This window comes from Mustela lutreola, chromosome 2, assembly GCF_030435805.1.
Source record: "Mustela lutreola isolate mMusLut2 chromosome 2, mMusLut2.pri, whole genome shotgun sequence".
Lineage (NCBI taxonomy): Eukaryota > Metazoa > Chordata > Mammalia > Carnivora > Mustelidae > Mustela > Mustela lutreola.
Genome location: NC_081291.1, coordinates 60203387 through 60222184, shown reverse-complemented (window position 1 = coordinate 60222184; position 18798 = coordinate 60203387). Strand labels below are relative to the sequence as shown.

Sequence of the window (18798 nt, the reverse complement as noted above, 5' to 3'; positions counted from 1 at the left end):
GTCTGCTGAAATCAGGTAGACATTTGTCACAGCCCTGACACGAGGGCTGTCACAAGCCAGGACAGCAGTTAGAAGATGCCTTCAAATCCCTGCTCCTGGCCCCCTTAGTGGGAGTTGCATGTCACGTGACTCATGTCACAGTGGTAGCAGGGCCGATCACAGCGGAGGACTCCCTTGTCATCCAATTCCTGTTGGCCCCCATCATTGCACCCGAGGGGAGGAAGTCCTGTATCTGCCTCATAGCAAGGGTTTCCAGTCAGCCTGGCCAGACCCAGGCTGCTAACAAGGTCGGCAGAGAAAGAGCTTGGACTGACTGTGTACCAGGCCCTTGATGGACACTTCACGGCTATGCACTTAGAGACAGATGGTCTGCTGTGTGCCTCTCACAATGCTGTGACAGACGACAGCTGGCATATCTTGACTCTACCCATTTTACAGAAAAGAAAGTTGAGGCCAGGAAGATGGAACAATTCACCCGAGGTCACACAGCAAATGCAGTGGCAAAGACAAAATTAGAACTGGGACCAATCTCAGCGTTTTTCTCTCTCCCACGTGGCTAAGCATGGCTCCAAGACACTATGCATTTCTGTTTCATCCCGTGGCTCCTAGCGGCCAGCCCTGCCTCTCGGTGATGATCTCCCCATAAGGAATCGGAATGGAGCCAGAACAGCTGGATGCCCAGTGGTGGAACCCCATCTCACACCTCCTACCAGCCTGCAGCCCCTGTAATCAGCAATACTAAACAGACTGCCGAAGCTCTTGGTGCTGCCTGTACACCAGAAAAGGGAAGTAGCTGACTGCTGGCCCAGCAAGTCAGTAGAAAAGGAAGGCTTCCTCTTGGGGACACCCTGCAACTCTGCCCAGGATACAACTTAGCAGGCCCATCAGCTGGAAAGAACAGGAGCCCCCTGGGCCAAAGTCAAGTGGGCAAGGGGAGGGCAGGGAAGTGTGCCTGGCACTGTGCTAATCTCTTTAAGTGGTGACTTTATTGAGTCCCCATCACTCCCCTCCTACCAGGTCAATTTTACAGCTGGAGAGATAAAGGCATGGAGACTTCGCTTACTAGAGATCACACAGCCAGCAGGAGATGGTGCACAGGTTCCAACCTGGAAGAGAACAAGGTAGTGGGAATTGGGGAGGTATCCTCTGCTTCCTGGAGAAGACTTTGAGACCCTGGGAAAGGGAGGTAGGAGAAGGGTCTGGAGACATGACTCCCTTAAAAGGTGTGAGGTGGGAGCCTGTCAGGGATAAGTTGGGGCACAGAAGTGCCCAGGAATTCCTGGGGCAAGGAACAAAGATCATGGTAAGCTCATTATTCCCACAGTGATAACAGTAGGGCTTACCTCACAGAGAGGTTATAAGGCACTTAAAGTAGTGCCTGGCATATAGAAAACACTCATAAACACTAAGCCTTAGCTCCAGGCCTGGTATACAACAGGCACTTAATAAGAGTCACCTAATGTACTAGCACCAGTCCAGAGAAGCTTTTCCAAGAAAACTTGGAAGCTCAGGGGCTGCGTGAATGGCCTGGGGTGCATTGCTTGCCCCTTGCCCCACAACACAGTTGAGAGAACTACCCACCGCCTGATTTCACCTTTCCTTCCCCAAGGCTGAGGCTTCCTCAACTGCCTCAGAAGACTAGGGGTTCAGAGGCCTCCTCTCAGGACCCCTCCAAGGCTATGTTGGCCGAACTTTTGGTGCAGAGGAGTAACTTGCTCTGATCTCTGCATCTGGTTAGACACAGGCCGGTACTCCAGGTGCCTGGGTTCCCAGCCCCACTCTCAGAACGACCCAGACCTGGCCACATAGCTGACATCCCAGCCTTGGTTTCTCCAGTGGACAGTGGTCCCCTCTTTGTGGAGGCCATAAAGGGAAGGGGCATGCTCCCCACTTCTTCTTTCCCCTTCTCAATATCTAAAACCTATATGTGGCTGTGAGTGGTCATGTGAGAGAAGGCAGTGACTGGCAGTAGAGGAGTCTGGGGCCCTGGTGCCAAGATGCCTGCTGTCCCAGCCCTGGCAGTCAGCAGCTCAGATGGTGGGTCGGCACAAGACGGATTCCTCTCTTACTTACCACACTGTCACTTTGAGTCTCTAAACCAGTGTCACCTCTTTGTCCTGACCAACCCCCCCCCCACCACCACAGTGGGCTGGCATGCTTGGCTCCACCCCAGGTCTGTGCCCACTTGGCTGCTGGTCACAACTTGGACCTCCAGGGCGATGATCTTTGTTCCTTGGTCCCCTAGGCCTGCGTGCAGTGGAATCTTCCAGAGGTGTAGGTGTAAGGACAGAAGGACCGAGTGGACAGAAGACACTGAAACCAAGAACCAGCCGTCAGGGAAAAGGAACACTCAGAGGACAAGAAGGAATGTTTGAAAATGGGGCGCCTGGGTGGCTTAGATGGTTAAAAGTCTGCCTCCGGCTCAGGTCATCATCCCAGGGTCCTGAGATTAAACCCCACACTGGGGCTCCCTGCTCAGCAGGGACCCTACCTCTCCCTCTCCTTCTATTGCTCTGCCTGCTTGTGCTCTTTCGCTCTGTCAAATAAATAAATAAATTCTTTGGAAAAAAAAAAAAGAACGTTTGAAAATGTAATACTTAATAATATTCATGAAAACCCAATCAAGACAGAATAGCAGAACATCCTGAGAACCAAACCAAAGGGACAGATAGAAATTCTAAGAGAAAAATTCCATAGCCAAGGTTTCTACAAAAGGAATTGAATTCACATTTGGAAGTGAAGATCGATCAAGATCACCTTCCTAGTGAAATCGGGCCCGTCCTCGCTCTGCTGGCTGATGTTGATGTTGATGGCTAACAGGGAGTTACTGAGTCATTCTTGCCTGGTTAAAGTCCTCAAGGTTTAACATGTTTTTCAGGCCAACATCCAGCCTGAGTTTCCCATCCTCTTTCTCCAAGGTGCCTATTCTATTAGTCCAGGGAGTCACTAGTTATCACTGGCTCTGAGCAACCATAAGGAGCCAGCAGTGGAGCTGGGAAGTGATCACGGATCAGCAGCCACAGGGCCGGCTTCACAGGTGCATGGGGGCGGGGTGGGGGGGGGGGTCTGTGCAAGGGTCCTGGACTTAACATGAAGACACCGAGTGCAGTGGAAGGTACCACACCAGCCTGTCACTAGCTACTTGCCAGATTCTAGAGGAAATTCATCATTTCAAAATACAGTAAGGAAAGCGGTGACCCAAGTGGGAAAAAGACATAAACAAAACATTAAAATAGCCAGTGCACGCACAGGGAAATTTCTAACCACTAATTTCATGACTGATCAAAGAAACACAAATTAAAACAAGATACCCTTTTCATCCAACTTGCAAGGACATTGAAGTTATAACCCTGGTGTAAAGAGGTACATTTGCAGAAAGCAACAGTGCAATATACATATCACTTTTCAGTCTGTAAGTCTACTTGTAGAAACTGATCACAAAGAGTGATCAGATCTGTAAACAGATTTGTAGACAAGCTTGTTATTCCCGGCGTTGCTTACAACTAAGAAAACTCAGAAACCACTGAATATGCAACCATAGGAACGTGATAATGAACGATACCCCATCTGTGCAGTGGAATATCATTTATCAGTTTAAACTGGGTTTTCAGAAGACTATTGATAAAAGTTAAAGTGAAGAAAAGCACTATACAAAATTTATATGGATACAAAATCGTATATTCTATATACGATTATAAAAAGAAAAACAGGCTTATAGAAAATATTAGAAATGCATAGAGAAGTATTTACATCCATGATTTTTAAAAGCATTTACATTGAGTAATGGGATTATAATGGATCTCTTTTTAGGGGTGCCTGGGTGGCTCCAACCATTAAGCTTCTGGCTCAGGTCATGACCTCAGTATCATGATCTCCGTCGTGAGATCGAGACCCACATTGGGCTCAGGACTCAGTGATCTTTTATGAGCATTCTATTTTTTACTTTTCCAGATTTTCTACAATAGGCGTATAGTACTTCTATAACCAGAAAAAAAAATATGATCTGATTGTGCACCTTTGAGTGTTATTTTTTCATAATTTTTTTGGTATTCGTATAGTAGTAAATGTTCTTACAGCCCCCAAATCCAAAAATACAGACAAATATAAAAAAGAGGAAAAGAAGTCATTCATAATCCCATCATTATTAACATCCCCACTAAATGTGAACTCCCCAGTCTCCTCCCCCAGGCAGCCACCACCCTGCTTTCTGTCCCTGGGAGTCTGGGGACTCTAGAGATCTCATGTGAGTGGAATCATGCAGGATTTGTTCTCTTGTGACTGGCTTCTTTCAGGAACTGTAATGTCCTTAAAGTTAATCCGTATGGTAGCTTGTGACAGATTTTCCTTCCTTTTAAGGGTTGAACCATATTCCATCACATTTTGCTTATCCATTCATCCATCAATGGGCATTGGGTTGCTGCTGAGCCTTTTCAAACAGAACCATGGATTGTATACATCTTTCTGTGCCAGTAAGGATAGATTAATAGCAATTACTTTTACAAGTTACCTAGGATTCTATACTTATTTAGCAAAACAAAATTTTTTTATGAATAAAGCGTCTTTTTTTTTTTATCGAAGTGTAACTGACATATGTTATATTAGTTTCAGGTGTACAACATAGCAACTCTCCAATTGTTCCTTATCATATACAAAACTGCAGTACATCTTTGTGTACTTATGCTACTATTTTTTTTATGTACCTATTTGAGAAAGAGAGAGAGAGAGCAAGAAAGAGCACAAGCAGTGGGGAGAGAGAGAAGGATGTGGGGCTCGAACCCAGGGTCCTTAGCTAAAGGCAAATGCTTGCGCCTGCTCCCATCCTATTATTTTTTTTTTAAGATTTTATTTATTTATTTGAGAGAGAGATAGTAAGAAAGAGCATGAGAGCTTAGAAGGTCAGAGGGAGAAGCAGACTCCCCATAGAGCCGGGAGCCCGATGTGGGACTCATTTCGGGGACTCTAAGATTCTGACTTGCCAAAGGCAGTCGCTTAATCAACTGAGCCACCCAGGTGTGCCCATCCTCCTATTTCTTAAAGATAAATTTGAAAAGTGAGATTTCTAAAAGAAAGGGTAATTTTAGATTTGGTATCTTTTGACCGACTTGTCTTCCAAAAATGATATGAATCTAGATCCCCACACACAATCAATGAATCCCATTCCCCATTTTCCATATCTTCTTCAGTACTGAGTATCAGCGCTTTATAAAAAGTGACAAAATTGGGGGCAATTTTTGCCACATGGCAGGTTTTAAAAAAGTACCACTGTTTGAATCTATATCTCTTGGATTATTGGTGAAGTTAATTTTTTCCTATGTTTATATCTTCCTGGTGGCTTCTGTATCTTTGTAGAGTGCCTATTTCTATCCCGTACTTTGTAGAGTATCAGGCGAATGTGATAACCACTGCACTACGAAAACTATCCTCTACTTCGTAGAGTGATACTGAGCTTTCTCTTCCTTGAATTCTGTGCAGGGTAGACGTGGCCAACCACGTTCCTGGAGTTGCAGGATTTGTTTAGATTTCTGTAACCACAGGCAGTCAGGGATTCTAGAAGCCTCTGGTGTCATAGTTAGCAAATTCCTCTCTTTCAGGGTTCCCTATGGCTTAGGCACATTTTCTTCCTGCTGCATAATGACCCGTCACCTTCCAGCCCCGCCACAGTTCCGAGCACTCATGAACTTCTTCAGGCCAGGTGGAATTTATTAGGATGGGCATGTGCTGAGATTAGACCAGTCTAAAAGTTGAGGCCAGCCATCCCGGAGGCCTGTCCTTCCCTGCATGCTCTCCCTGGTTCAGCACTTTCTCCTGTCCTGTGCTGGCTTTTCACACAACCCCCACCCTCAAGAAGAGAAAAACTCTCTCCTGTGAGGCCACGCCCCTTTGCTCGGCTTATTCAGAAGAGGACCTGATCAGGGAGAAGATCCCAGGCCAGGGGGCCCAGACCATGGCCTTTCAGGAACCACCAAGAACATGTAATGGGTAGCCATCGTGGGACAAGGAGCTCCTTCTCCAACTGGCCAGACTGGCAGGCACTCGCTCTGCCCACAATTTAGAGTAATTTATTATCAGGGTCAAACCACACACCAGCCTTTCAGTGGGCTAGCTGCAGTGCGCATCGCCTCCCCCAGGCCTCACAATAAGTGTTGCTTCCCATCTTGATTTCCCAGCTGAGGGGCTGGGCCACAAAGAGGAACCTGTCTTGGGACCCAGGCTGCCAGCGGCAGAGGCAGGACGGAGGCTCTCCTGGTGCATGTCCTCGAGCTTTCTGCCACATGAAGGGACCTGTCCCCTGGAGCAGGAACCTGGACGGTGTTCCAGCTGTCAGATCAGGCGGTGTTAGACTCTCCAAGCTGTCAACACTGACAGGAGCATGGCCCAGAGCAGGCAAGGGGTCAGAGGTCCCAGGCTTGAGGGCCCCTAGCCATTCTCACCTGCACCCACTCCTCTGAGCCAGAGTCGACCCAGTGTCGTCAAACATGTGAGGCATCCTGGGATGCGCTTCCCTGAAGCCTCCCTGTTCTCAGAAACAGTTCATCCACTCATTCTCTTGCCAGGCGTGTACTGAGCACTTACGGAATGCCACGCACTGGTCTGGGGATACAGCAGTTAGCAAGAGGAAAGGGCCTACCTTCTGGGAGCTTCTATTCTAGTGGGGATAAGCAAGAAGGCAAGGGAACAGACCTTATAACTACATGAGAATAAGCACTACGAACAGTTAAGAGTACTCACCCAACAGCTGTTTATGTCCTCATGGAGGTTCTAATGCACCAGCGTCCTGTGAGGGTGATGGACAGAGGGAAGCTGCTGCAGGTGGGCCAACCCAAGAGGGCCTCTCTGAAGCGGTGACATGGCACAAGAGGAAATTCTTGGGAAGAACGAAGGGAAGGGCAATCCAGGCCAAAGGAACAACATATCCCCAAGCCTATTGGCAGGAAAGAGCCTGTGGGTTTGAGGCACTGAAAAGAAGCTGAGGCTGGGAGCCGGAAGTTGTGGGCATGCGGTAGAAGCATGGAGAGGAGGTGCGGGAAGGCAGCCCACAGGGAGACGTCACCTTCTGGCCCAGCCAGCTTGCATGTTACCATAGCAGAGTCTCACACCAACCCCTAACCCAGGCTCCCTGTGGTGATACGGTGAGCGCTGGTGCCTTGTACTCAGTCTGCTCTACGCTGCTGTCATTCATTACACAGAGGGAGAGAAAAGAAAGAAATGCAACCCATGCAATTAACCTCCTGACCTGCTAAGGGACTGCAACTGGCAATTAAACGAACACTATTGTTGATGGTCATAAAGATTTGTGTTTGTATTCTCAGAACAATGGGAGTCCACTGAAGTGTTCAGGGGTGGGAGAGACTGGACCAGATTTAGGTTTTAAAAAGATTGTTGTGCTGTTGTATGCAAAAGGGAGTGTCTGGGGCGTATCAGTCCGCCAGTGTTCGCAAGGGACAAGACAATGCCCTCAAATGGGTGATACTGAATCAACAACAGGGCTCTTGACAGAGGTGGGGCAGGTGAGGGGCGGTGTGGCAACCCATGACTCCCACTGAGGCCAGAAGGAGCTGGAGGACTGGAGTGGGAAGGCGGGAGGCCAGCAGCAGGCCAGAGCCCTGGCGTGGGACAGTGCCTTACACGTCTCTGCTCCCACCTTCCATTGCCTGCAGCACTTCCTATTGGCCAAACCACACAGGCTTCAGTGAGGTTCAAGGTCAGCCTCCAGAAAAAGGCAGAGGGCAGAGAGAGGGGTGGCTAGCAGACACTGGACACCCAGGAGGAAACAGGAGGAGAAGACAGATGGGATTGGCGAGCCAATTGGAGCCAGGGGAGCGCCTGTGCTGGCTTGGACCAGGTAATGGCAAAGGAAATGCAAATGGCTTTGGGAATAAGGGCAGGGGAACCTCAGGACTAGCCAAGGATTGGATTGGGCTCTGGTAGAAAAAAGGTTTAGTTTCCTCTTTGAAGCCTTGGAAAAACACAGGATGCAAAACTGGTGGAGGGAGCAGGGCGGGGGGTGGAGTGAAAGAGCAGATGTCAAGGCCTACAGGCTGGAGGCAAGCCCCAGGACTCAGCACGGGCATTGAGTGAGGGCAGGGAGGATACTCCGAGTGTCTGCTACAGGGTGCAGGCCTCCGCTGGTCAGAATACCAACAAAGCTGGCTGTGGGAGGTACCCCCCTCTGTTACTGGGCCACAGGCAGCCCAAGGTAGAGGTGTGGCTGGAAGCAGGGGACCCCTGGGAGTCAGGACAGGGCAGCTCACCCACTGTTGAATATTTTCCTTGTTGGTCCTTCCATTCTGGGGCATCCTGGGTGCATCACCACCCAGGTGTGTCATTTCAATTAAGGGGGATCATGCTGGAATATTCTGAAGGCAAAAGCAAATGACAGAAGCAGAGTTCAACCTGAGATGGCATTTGGGGTGGGGGCCCAGTCCAACCCAGCAGGATGAAAAAAGATATGTGACATTCCCTTATCTCTGAGACTCCCAACGTGCTCAGGGAAGGGGCATGAGCAGGGGCAGCCTTGGATGGCACATGTTCCCTCCATGGTCATTTGCAGAAGTCTTTATCCCTCTGTCCAACTAAACAAGTTAGAACCCAGTCATGGGTTATGGGATCCCTTCACTAAAGTGTAATCAGAGTTGTTAAGAACAAACAGCAAAGAAAAGGATACTATCAAAAGGGAAAGGAAAGAAAACATGTGTGTGGTAGCTACCCAGCACAGACTATGTGCTGGGTCCTGAGGAGAAGGTAGCAGACAAGCTCCACGGAGACCATGCTCCAGGCACTTACATAAATACCTCTCAGTGAGGGAGTTTCTCTGTAACATAGATGAAGAAAATCAGCCCTAGAATGAGACGGGGCAGGGTGGGAGGGGAGTAGCAGGAGGCATAGTTATATAGCAATGTCAGGACAGGCTTCTATCAGGGTATTTACGTGGAAGCACCAGGGCAGACTCAGAGTCACAAAAAAGCATTCCTAGCCAAGAGCTCAGCACATGCTAAGGCACTGAGGTGAGACAGACTGAGAGACCAGTGTGTCCGTAGCATGGTGAGCACACGTAGTGAAGCAGAGATCAGGCCAGATGGAAAGGCTTGTTTCCAGCTAAGGGCAGTGAGAAGTTGTGCAGGGCCCTTCACTATCCTGCCATCAGCCCTGGCTCTGCCATCAGGTCCAGGGCTCACCATGGCCCAGGACTGCCACATTCTCTCAGCATGCTCCCCAGTGACTTAGGAGTGGGCTCTCCCTGGTTCAAAACAGAACACACCACATGCCTGCCCTGAGCTGAGGCCCAAGTAGGGCACTAAAGGAATAGAAGTCTGGTACCGTGTGCCCAGCGTGCCCACTGCTGGGACCTTAGCCACATATGTCTGTTTTCATTGTAGCAGATTCTTCTGTGTAACTCATGCACCCAGAAAATAAGCCAAGAGATAGACAAGGGTGTTCCGTGAAGAGCCTGGGTCCCTCCTATTGCCACCTGCTCCCACAGTGTCCCTTCCCAGAGGCCACCCTGTGGACATTTCTATGGATATGTTAAGCAGAAAAGGGTCGCCATCTTTAATACACAACGTGGATTCTAATGCACACACACGCACACACGTATGCACACATGTACGCATACACATGCTCTTTAACCGTCTCCCTGAGGCTGTTCCATATAGATACAGGGGACATTCCCCAACATCTGAGACAGTTCCACTGTGTACATGACTCACCATTCATGGTCAGCCCCTCCTGTAACATAGTGGGCTGGGCAGGGTGAGGCGAGTAGGGTCAGGTCAAGGGTATTTGTATCTTTTGAAAAGATTTATTTATTTATTCTAGAGAAAGAAACAGCATGGGAGGAGGGGCTGACTCCCTGCAGAGTGTGGAGCCCGACTTGGGGCTCAATCCCAGGACCCTGAGATCATGATCTGAGTCAAAATCAAGAGTCAGACACTCAACCAACAGATTTCCCATACCCAGGAGCCCCAAGGGTATTTGCATTAATATTAATATCTGCAAGGTATCTCATTGACTTTTGATAAGATTAATATCTTATAAATGGATTAATATTTGCAAGGTATCTCATTGACTTTTGATAAGGAATCAAAGAGGTAGGGCCTCCTGGGTGACTCTAAGTCTGTTAAACCTCTGACTCTTGACCTCAGCTCAGGTCTTAATCTCAGAATTGTAAATTCAAGCCCCGCACTGGGATCCATGCTGGTCTTGGAGCCTGTTTAAATTTAAAAACAAAAGGAAAGAAAGAAAGAAAAAAAAGAATTGAATTAACTGACTCCTAACCTTTTTGCCCACCAGCAGCCCTGCCTGGCTCCCATTCCTTTTGTGGGCCAGGGAGGAGGAATCACTGGCCCGGGAAGGGGGACCACTGTCTCAACCCTACCGGGCCTGGCCCCTATACTTGGAGTAAGTGGAGGTCTCCACTAGGGCATCCAGTGTCTGAATCTTCCTGCATCTTCTCCCACCCCCCCCACCCAGCCTGAGGCCATCCTCCATCCTCAGGATCAAGACCTCTTCAGCTGCCTGAAAGGATCAAGACCTCTTCGGCTGGTTCCGGTCCTTGCTGGGACTTTTTTCCATGCCTCTGGCCACTTCTTGCAAAAGAAAATTACAGCACCGGGCATGTTGCCACTGTCGGAGAAGCCAGGAAAACTCAGGGGTGTGAGCAGCTAGGGTTGCAGAAGTCTGATTCGGATTGTGGTCTGGGCACCAGGAGCACAGGGCCCTCGGGCAACATGGGTGTCTGGGGTATAGGCCTCCCCCTTCTGTGCAAGGACTCTTGAGAACATCACTGCTAGGTGTCAGCTACTCTCTGAGCATTCAAGCCACATCAGTGAACACACAGGCAAAGATTTCTGCCCTCGAGAAGTGTGTAGTCTATCACAGGAAGATCAAAAACGGGCAGCAGGAAGACTCAGACAGAAAATGATAAGGAAAGTCAGAAGAGAGCTATACTATGGAGAAGTAAGAAGTGGAGCCAAGTGATGTATTCAGGCCGGAGATGCAGGCTGTAATGTGGAACAGGCCAGGAGGACAGGGCTTGTTGAGAAGGTGACAGCAGTCTTGAAGATAAAGGGAAGAGGAAATAGTGCAAATATCCTGAGGCAGCTGGGCTGGCGTCATTGAGAAATCAAAGAAGCCAGTGTGGCCACAACAACATGGAAAGAGTCAAAGGAGAGGGGTGACATTGGCTGAGACAGGCGCCCACTTGGAGACTCTTTCTGTAAACTGGATGAGGATGTCTCAGGCCGAGCAGGAGCCATAGTGTGAAGCCAGCAGGACCCTAAGTGGACCAAGAACTTAGCCCAGGCCAGGCTCTGTTCCAAGTGCTTTGCCAGTATTAATCCATTTAATGCTCACATAACCTTAAAGACCTGGTGTACTCATGGTCCTGTTGTATAGATAAGGATACTGAGGCACAGAGAAGTAAAGGAACTCACCCAGGTCACACAGCTCAAAGATGGCAGAGGTCAGATTTGAACCCAAGTCCTCTGAAGCCAGAGCCCAGGTTCTCGAAGAGCCACATGTTTTGGACCAAAAAGTCACAACCTCACCCTGAGGAATGATGTTTGTAAAGAAAATAGAACACAGAGTTCTTGTCAGAGAGGTGAGCCAGCAGACAGACAAGAGGTCCAGCTTGGGTCTAACACCAGGAAGTCCTACCTGCACACTCACCAGAGGTGGGAACTCAAGCATGCCCCTCGACTTTCCCACATCTCCATCCATGAGGAATGGGAGCTGTGAGCTGCCTGGCACAGGGCATGGCTCAGTGAGGGGGTGGAAGTGTTGGCATCCATCTGGGGTGACACAGGATGCCCACCAGAGTGGGCAGGCCGGGCTGGACAAGGGACCAGAGGTAAGGGGAGCCTGGGTCCCAGGACCTGGGAGGTGCCATTGACAGACAGCAGCCAAGAATAATGGTCACCAGAAGGATGCTGAGTCACAGAGAAGGACCTGCATTAAGGGCTTCTAGGAAAAACTGACCACTGGAGAAGATAGAACGATGTAGGGAACGAGACCCCAGACACACAGACCTGCCAGCTGTGTGGCTTTCACATGTCTGGACTCATCGTGGCCTCAGTTTCCTCATCTGTGAAATAGAGAAGGAGAATGTCAGAGGCAGCTGGCTGAGACAGAGCAAGGGCTGCAGGTCACAGAAGCTCCCTGCTGGGACGAGGAACTTGGCTCAAGGTGGTGATCCTTTTGTCTTCTTGCCCCTGGAGGGTTGGGGTCACTTGGGACTGTTTCTTAGGAGTACTTTTAAAAGTAATTTCTATTTTCGGCTGGGAAGCTTTTGGGGGCTTGGCATGGTTATGCAAAATCCGTACCCATGTCCTAGCTGTATGTGGCCGCTGAGCTTTCAAGTGTGCCTTCTTTGGTTTGTTGGTGGGTAGACTCTAATGCCCCTGGGGTTCCATTCTGCCTTGCTTCTTGCTCTGCTCCCTGCCCTTGGCTTGTGTGTCTTGCCCTGAAGAAGAGCTCTTCTGGTTGTCCACAGGCCACCAAGCTTCTGACTCCTGGCTTCTGGAGGCTTGTCAAGTACATCTCCCTTGTTCACAGATCCCATCGCTGTTTAGGTATTATGGCTTGACTGTGTACATTTTTATTTTCTTTTTATCTTCCTTGCCCACGTGCCATGGATCTGAGGCCTTCTTTATCTCATCAGCAATAAAATCAGCCATTTTCTGATACTTCTGTGTCAAGCAGTCTATTTATTCAGAGAAGACAAGCTTTTTTCTGCCCTCATCAAAGTTCAACAAAGCTTCAAAGTGATACTATGCCCTGAGAGTGGCCTTTTCCCAGAGATTCCATTGGTCTGGGCGGCTTGTAGTCTATCTTTTTGCCAGTAACTTTCAAATTTCTATCTCCTTCTGGGATCTCTCCCCTGAATTCTGGTCTTTTGAATCCAGTCACCTGTCTGCATCTCCACGTGAGTGTTTCTGAGACATTACCAGCCTTCAGGCTGTTGCTCACCCCTAATATTTGTGGGACCCGGGGTGAGAGGGAAATGGAGGTCCCAGCCCCTGCTTCTCCTCCCTTCCCACTCCATCCAGAGTGTCAGGGTCTAGCGCCCTCATGCAGACAGACTTGGGCTTGGTCCACACCCGTGCCTGCCTCCACAAAGAGCACCCTTCCCTCCCAGGCCTAACAAGGTATATGCCTGTGCTGCGGCGTCCCTTTGGAAGGGTCAGGCCTGGGAGCAGGCTCGGAGTCATCTGAGCAGGGAACTCTGGGGTCCAGTTCCTGATAGGTCAAAGGTCAGCCCTCTTCCTGGGCCCATGGCTGACCATCACTTAGTCCTGTAGATTTTCTTTCTGCCTCTCTCTCACCAGTCCCTGGGGCTTTGTCTGCACCGCCTCCCTGTCATCCAGAAGGCAGAGCAAAGTTCTTCCCGCATCTCCGCTTGTCTGCTCCAATCCATTCCCAGCTATTCCTGAGAGTAAGACCCTAGCTAAGCGGTTTCTGCTTGCCCAACACAGACTCTGCCTCTTGCAGCCGCACCACACCTCTCCTCGCAGTGGTTTTAAGCACTACATTTTAGGGTGGTTTATTACAGAGCAAAAGCTGACTGACACTTCAGGGTAGTTCCTGGAGCTCCCCCCCCCCCCCGCCCCCGGGCCTTCCTGACCTCTGGTCTCTCACAGGGGCCACTGCCCCTCTGGGTCCTGCTTCACCCTGACCTGCCGGCTGAGCTCTGTCTCAGCCTTTCAACTTGGTCTTAAACAATTGCTCTGTAAGAACGCTGCTCTCACCGTCCTGTCCTCCGTGTAAGCTCCTGGTTGTCTCTGTGCCCCCTTCCTCTGATCCTCCTAGTCTGTCATCCCTGTTGCGTCTCTGCCCCTCCTCCTCCGCGCCTCGCTCTCTTCAGCTGGGACTGGCCTGCCTCACTGTAAACCTAGGGGTCTCCCTCTGGTGCTCCTCCTGTCCACAAAGCCCTTCGCTCACTCCCTGTGCCCGTTCACCTGATCCACGTCTCTCTACTCCGAGGGGCTCTGAGCTCCATGGGGACAGAGACCACCACAGACCTCTAGCTCCTACCACGTGTCCGGCACAGAGCAGGAGCTCAATAAATGTTTGCTGAGTGAATAAATGGCTGAACAAATGATTTCCATCTGAGTCAACTTTCACTCCAGCACTGCAGACGGCTGTAAACATGAGCTGTTATGTTGAAAATAAATATAATTAATTAATTAATTAATTAAAAAATAAAATAGTAACAAACAAACAAACAAACAAAAAAACCATGAGCTCAGGGTGGGAATGCAGGGGCAAGCTGCATCCAGCTGAGTGCCCGGCAAGGCCAGGCGGGGAGCAAGAACTCCTCCATCGCCCAGAGGTCACTCAAGCTAAAATCATCTCTGCAGTCCTCCCTGGCTCCTCTGTCTCATGACCAGCACCCAGCAACATGCTCACGATACATCCAGGATCCTACCCCTTGGTCTTTTCCCAATGCAGCTGCCACAAGGATCCTCCAAAAGCATGAGGCCACATCTTCCTCTGTTCGGAACACACCAACAGCTTCCCACTTCACCCACGGAGTTGAAAGCCCAGGCAATGAGCCGGAAAGCCCTGCCACCGTCCTCCCCCTCTCTTGCTCTGCACCCTGAGCCCTCCCCATCCTCCCTCCCCTCCTCCATCCCATTCCCCCTCCAGTGGTTCACCCACACTGGCCCTCTCCTGGACTCAGGTCTCCCAGGAAGAGGTTAACTCGTGCCATCACCATCTTCAGGTCATTGTGCCAAAGTTCCCTTTCCCGGAAGGTCCCCTCTGACCACACTGTACAAAGTAACAAACTCTCCACCCCCACCAAATCCTCCCCAGTCCCCTCACCAGGCTTTTTTTCCTCACCATTGCATCTTCTGTATCAGGCCTGCTGCCTCTTGGGCCGTTTATGCATTGTCTCTCATGCTCCATGAAGAAGTTAGTTCTTTGACAGGAGGGATTTTTGCTTCTATTGTCCTTTGCTGCATTCCCATCATGCCTGGCTGGTGATGAATACTCAATAAGTTTTTCTTGAATGATTGAAGGAATAATGTCACACTGCTCAGGCTGTCCTCCCCTCACCCAGGGGTCATTCCAAGGCCTCATCTCAAACCTCAGCCCAAGCACCAGCCCCTGTCTGGCTCCAACCCACCACCTACAACCAGGGCAGAAAAGGACCCGGCTGCCAGCAGCTCATGCTTTGCATGCTCCTGGATGGGTCTTTCCTGTGCCCTTCTGCCTCACCAGGGCTCCCTTCACAGCAGTCACACTCTTCCCTAAGGTGACCTCCTCCTTCTGCTTCATCTGGGTCAGGAGTGACTGCGGGACAATGACTGCCTTTCTGGCTGTCATTAAGCTGCACTGTGTTCCAGAGCCCAGCCACCTAGGTTGGAACCTAACCTGGTTCAATAGACCTTTCCTAAATTCCAGCTCCAGCCCACACTTAAGAGGGATTAGCTGTGTTTGCTCACGGTCCCCTATGGATGCCAGACTTGGAGTGGGCAAGGCTGAGGTGCCTACCGGGGACCACTACACTGCAAAGGGGACCAGCACGGGAAAGACTGTTGCCACTCATCACTCTCAAACTTCTTGTCACCTCTTTGTCACCAGAAAAATCTGGTCAAACTTTCTCAGAGAAGCAGACCTACAACTGTTCCTTCCACTCTTCAGTAGGGCAATGCGCAGCAGAGTCTGGGTACATTGACGTAAAAAGGAACAAATGTCAAGGCACTGGGGGATATGTGGGTTACTCACATTTTTCAAATTGAATTGAATTGAATATATTATGATCTCCTTAGGTGCAAGGAATAGCCTACTCACCTTTCACATCCTCAAGACCTACTTAGCTAGGAGCTGGCATACAGAAAGAAATTCTGTTGCATTGGCTATGTAACAAATACCCCAAAACTTAGTGGCTTAAAACAATGACTACACTTATTTGTAAATCTTCGATTTGAATAGGCCTTGGTGGGGATAGTATACTTCTGCTCCACTTGGCAGCAGCTGGAGTGATTCAAAGCCTGAGAGCTGAAATGATCCGAAAGACTGCTCATCGTATTGCTGGGAGTGGAAGCAAATTCTTGGCTGAAGTCTTAGCTGGGGTTACCAGCCAGGACACACACACATGGCCTCTTCATGTGGCTGGGACTTCCTCAGCACACGGACACTGGTTTCCAGGGCTGAGTGTCCTGAAAGACAGCCAGGAATAAACCTTGTATGATGGAACCTGGAAAACCATACAAGCTCACTCCTGCCACATTTGTCAAGGCAGCTGCTCAGTCCCCCAGGTTCGGGGATAAGAAATGGTGTCTATATCCTGATAGACAGTCGCCAGTTTCTAAAAATGCACGTGGGACTAGACATATTTTTCTGGCTCTTTTGGGGAAATACTATCTGTTGCAAGGGGCTACAAAATGCCTTCAGCATCCCAGCAGAAAAAAAAAAATCATTCCCACCTAAACTTCTGTACCCAGCAAAACTATCAATCAGGTGAATGTCTGGAAATTCTCAAAAGTTTACATCCCGTGGCTTTCTCTCAGAGAGTGTTTGGGCACTAGAAAGTGATCTTTAGGGTGGTTGCAAGGGTTTGTGATCATGACATATAGATGGGAACAGATGACAGAAAGATCAGTTGAATAAAATAGAACCTGGACACAGGTCTATGTGTAAACAAACAGATAGTATCTGGCCATGGTAACAGTGCAGATTAGACTGGCAAAATTTAAAAGCCTGATAGTACAGAGTGTTGGCAAGGAAACAGATCAAAGGCAATTTAAATTCCCTGTCCACAGGGTGTAAATTGGTACAACCACTTTGGAAAACAATTGGGTATTATCCAGAAAAACGGAACAAATGCACATCTTCTAACCCAGCAATTCCACTCCCCAGTGTCCACCCAAGAAAAACTCTCATACCTGTGCATCAGGAAACATAGACAAAATTTGTTTTAGAACCATTGTTTGCAAAAGAAAGAAACTGGACACAGCACAATGTTCCACAACAGTAAAATAGATCAACTGCCTTATATTCTTACACTGAAATGTTACCAGGTACCTATGAAAATGAATGGGCCACATGCACGTGAGCCAAGGTGGATGGCTCTCCCGACGCTAAGCAAAAAAGCAAGTCCTCAAAGAAGAAGGGCAAATGCTCCCTTTTCTATGTACACCACCAGATGAGACTAAACAAACTGCTAAGGCCACACACATGGGTGAAAAAACTAAATGAACTAGGCAAAGCACATCACGGAAGTCAGGGTAAGGACCCTAGGGATTTCTAAGAAAAGTTTCAGGTCATAGTCTGCATATTTGTTGTTGTTCTTCTTCTTTTTTTTTTTTAATAAAATTATTCTTGGGGTGCTTGGTGGCTCAGTCATTTGGACATCAGATTCTCAGGTTCATCTCAGATCAAGATCTTAGGGTCCTGGGGTCAACCCACATCTGGCTCCAAGCTCAGCAGAGAGTCTTCTTAAGATTCTCTCCCTCTCCCTCTGCCCTTTCCCCGATTCTCCCTCAAAACATACAAATCTTTAAAAAATAAACAAATGAAACAGAATGATACATTCTTCCATATGATTTCTATATTTCATAATTTTAAAAATGGATAAAACTAAGAAGGTGGAAAACAAAGTATTTAATTTCAGGGAGAATTGCAAACATTGGGGAACTGTCAGAAGGGAGCAACACTAATGTAGTCCTAATAGGACAAAGAAACCTGGGTACTCAAACCCTGAGTCAGCCACACTGGGTAGCTTATGAACAGAACCCAGAGTTGCATGAGATGTTCGATCTTCACCTCCCATGACAAGAAGTCAACTGATATTTACTTACAATTCAATCAAGAGATTGAAATTTAAACCTAATATTAAAAAAATGAAGACATGTATCAAAAGAAACAGCCAAAAGAGTTGAGAAGAGGGGAGGGGTGTTAGAGTGTCAGGGGCCAAGGAAGTGCTGGTTTTTATCACATGGCTTCAATAAACCTTGTTTAATATTTAATATTTAATAAATAGTTGCTGGGGGAAGTTGCCTTTAAGTCCTTCAGAAATGCAAATTAAAGTGTTACTTGGGATTTTTCTCCCCATCAAGTTGGCAGAGAAGAGAAAGGGTGATAATACTCAGCATTGATAAATGTTGAGGTAGCCAGCACTTTCCTACACTCCCACATGGGTGGATGTGAATTGGCACCCACAACATATTGTGCATTTGTCTATTTTTTCAGTGTTTTGAAGCATTTATGAATCCATGGTTGGTTTTGGAGGTGGTTCCCATTAAGTTATATTACTATTGGTTTAAGGGGTGCTCTGATTAGGCCTAGCAAAGTTGGGGTAAAGTCTCCTTGGGTTAGTGCCTGGGGAGGATCAGTATCAAAATGTGAGCCTGAATCAGGGTCTGGAATAAATTAAGATTCTGATGGAGCCTGGGATGAATGGTCTTGGGTTGGAGTTTGCCAGGATGTAGATTTCCCATTAGGGTTGAAGTCAGGCAGCTTAGGATAATGTGTGTTCCCACGTGGGCAAAAGGAACTGCGCAGGTTTTGAGATATCCCGCCTGCCCTCAATACCTCCCTGGGACTTTCTGCAGCAATTCAAGGCAGGCGTCTTCAGGGTCCCCAACCGGGATGCTGTGGCCGAGGAAGGGGTGGCTGCGTTCACATCAGCGAGCAGGACTCCTGTCCCCAAGCTCAGCTCATACTTGTGCTAGGAGCAGCCGGACACTGGCCTCTGGGCAAGGGAGCCAAGGTCGAGGTGGCACTGTTTGCGCGGTCCCGCTTGACGTGAGCCAGCAGGGCAGCGTCTTTTCAACTTGTTTACAAACCTGCGTC

The 18798-nt window shown here is 48.8% G+C and overlaps 1 protein-coding gene across 2 annotated transcripts in view; it reads right to left on the bottom strand.

The window, feature by feature from the left end:
• Positions 1–15926: 15926 nt before the first annotated feature.
• ZXDC (ZXD family zinc finger C) overlaps positions 15927–18798 on the bottom strand; it is a 96068-nt gene continuing 93196 nt past the window's right edge. Inside the window, exon 9 of one of the 2 annotated variants that reach the window (XM_059161950.1) lies at positions 15927–16163. In XM_059161950.1, coding sequence (XP_059017933.1) covers positions 16078–16163 — 86 coding nt within the window. In that variant the 3' untranslated portion in view covers positions 15927–16077. The remainder of the gene's footprint in view (positions 16164–18798) is intronic. The other variant, XM_059161952.1, reaches the window with a different exon arrangement.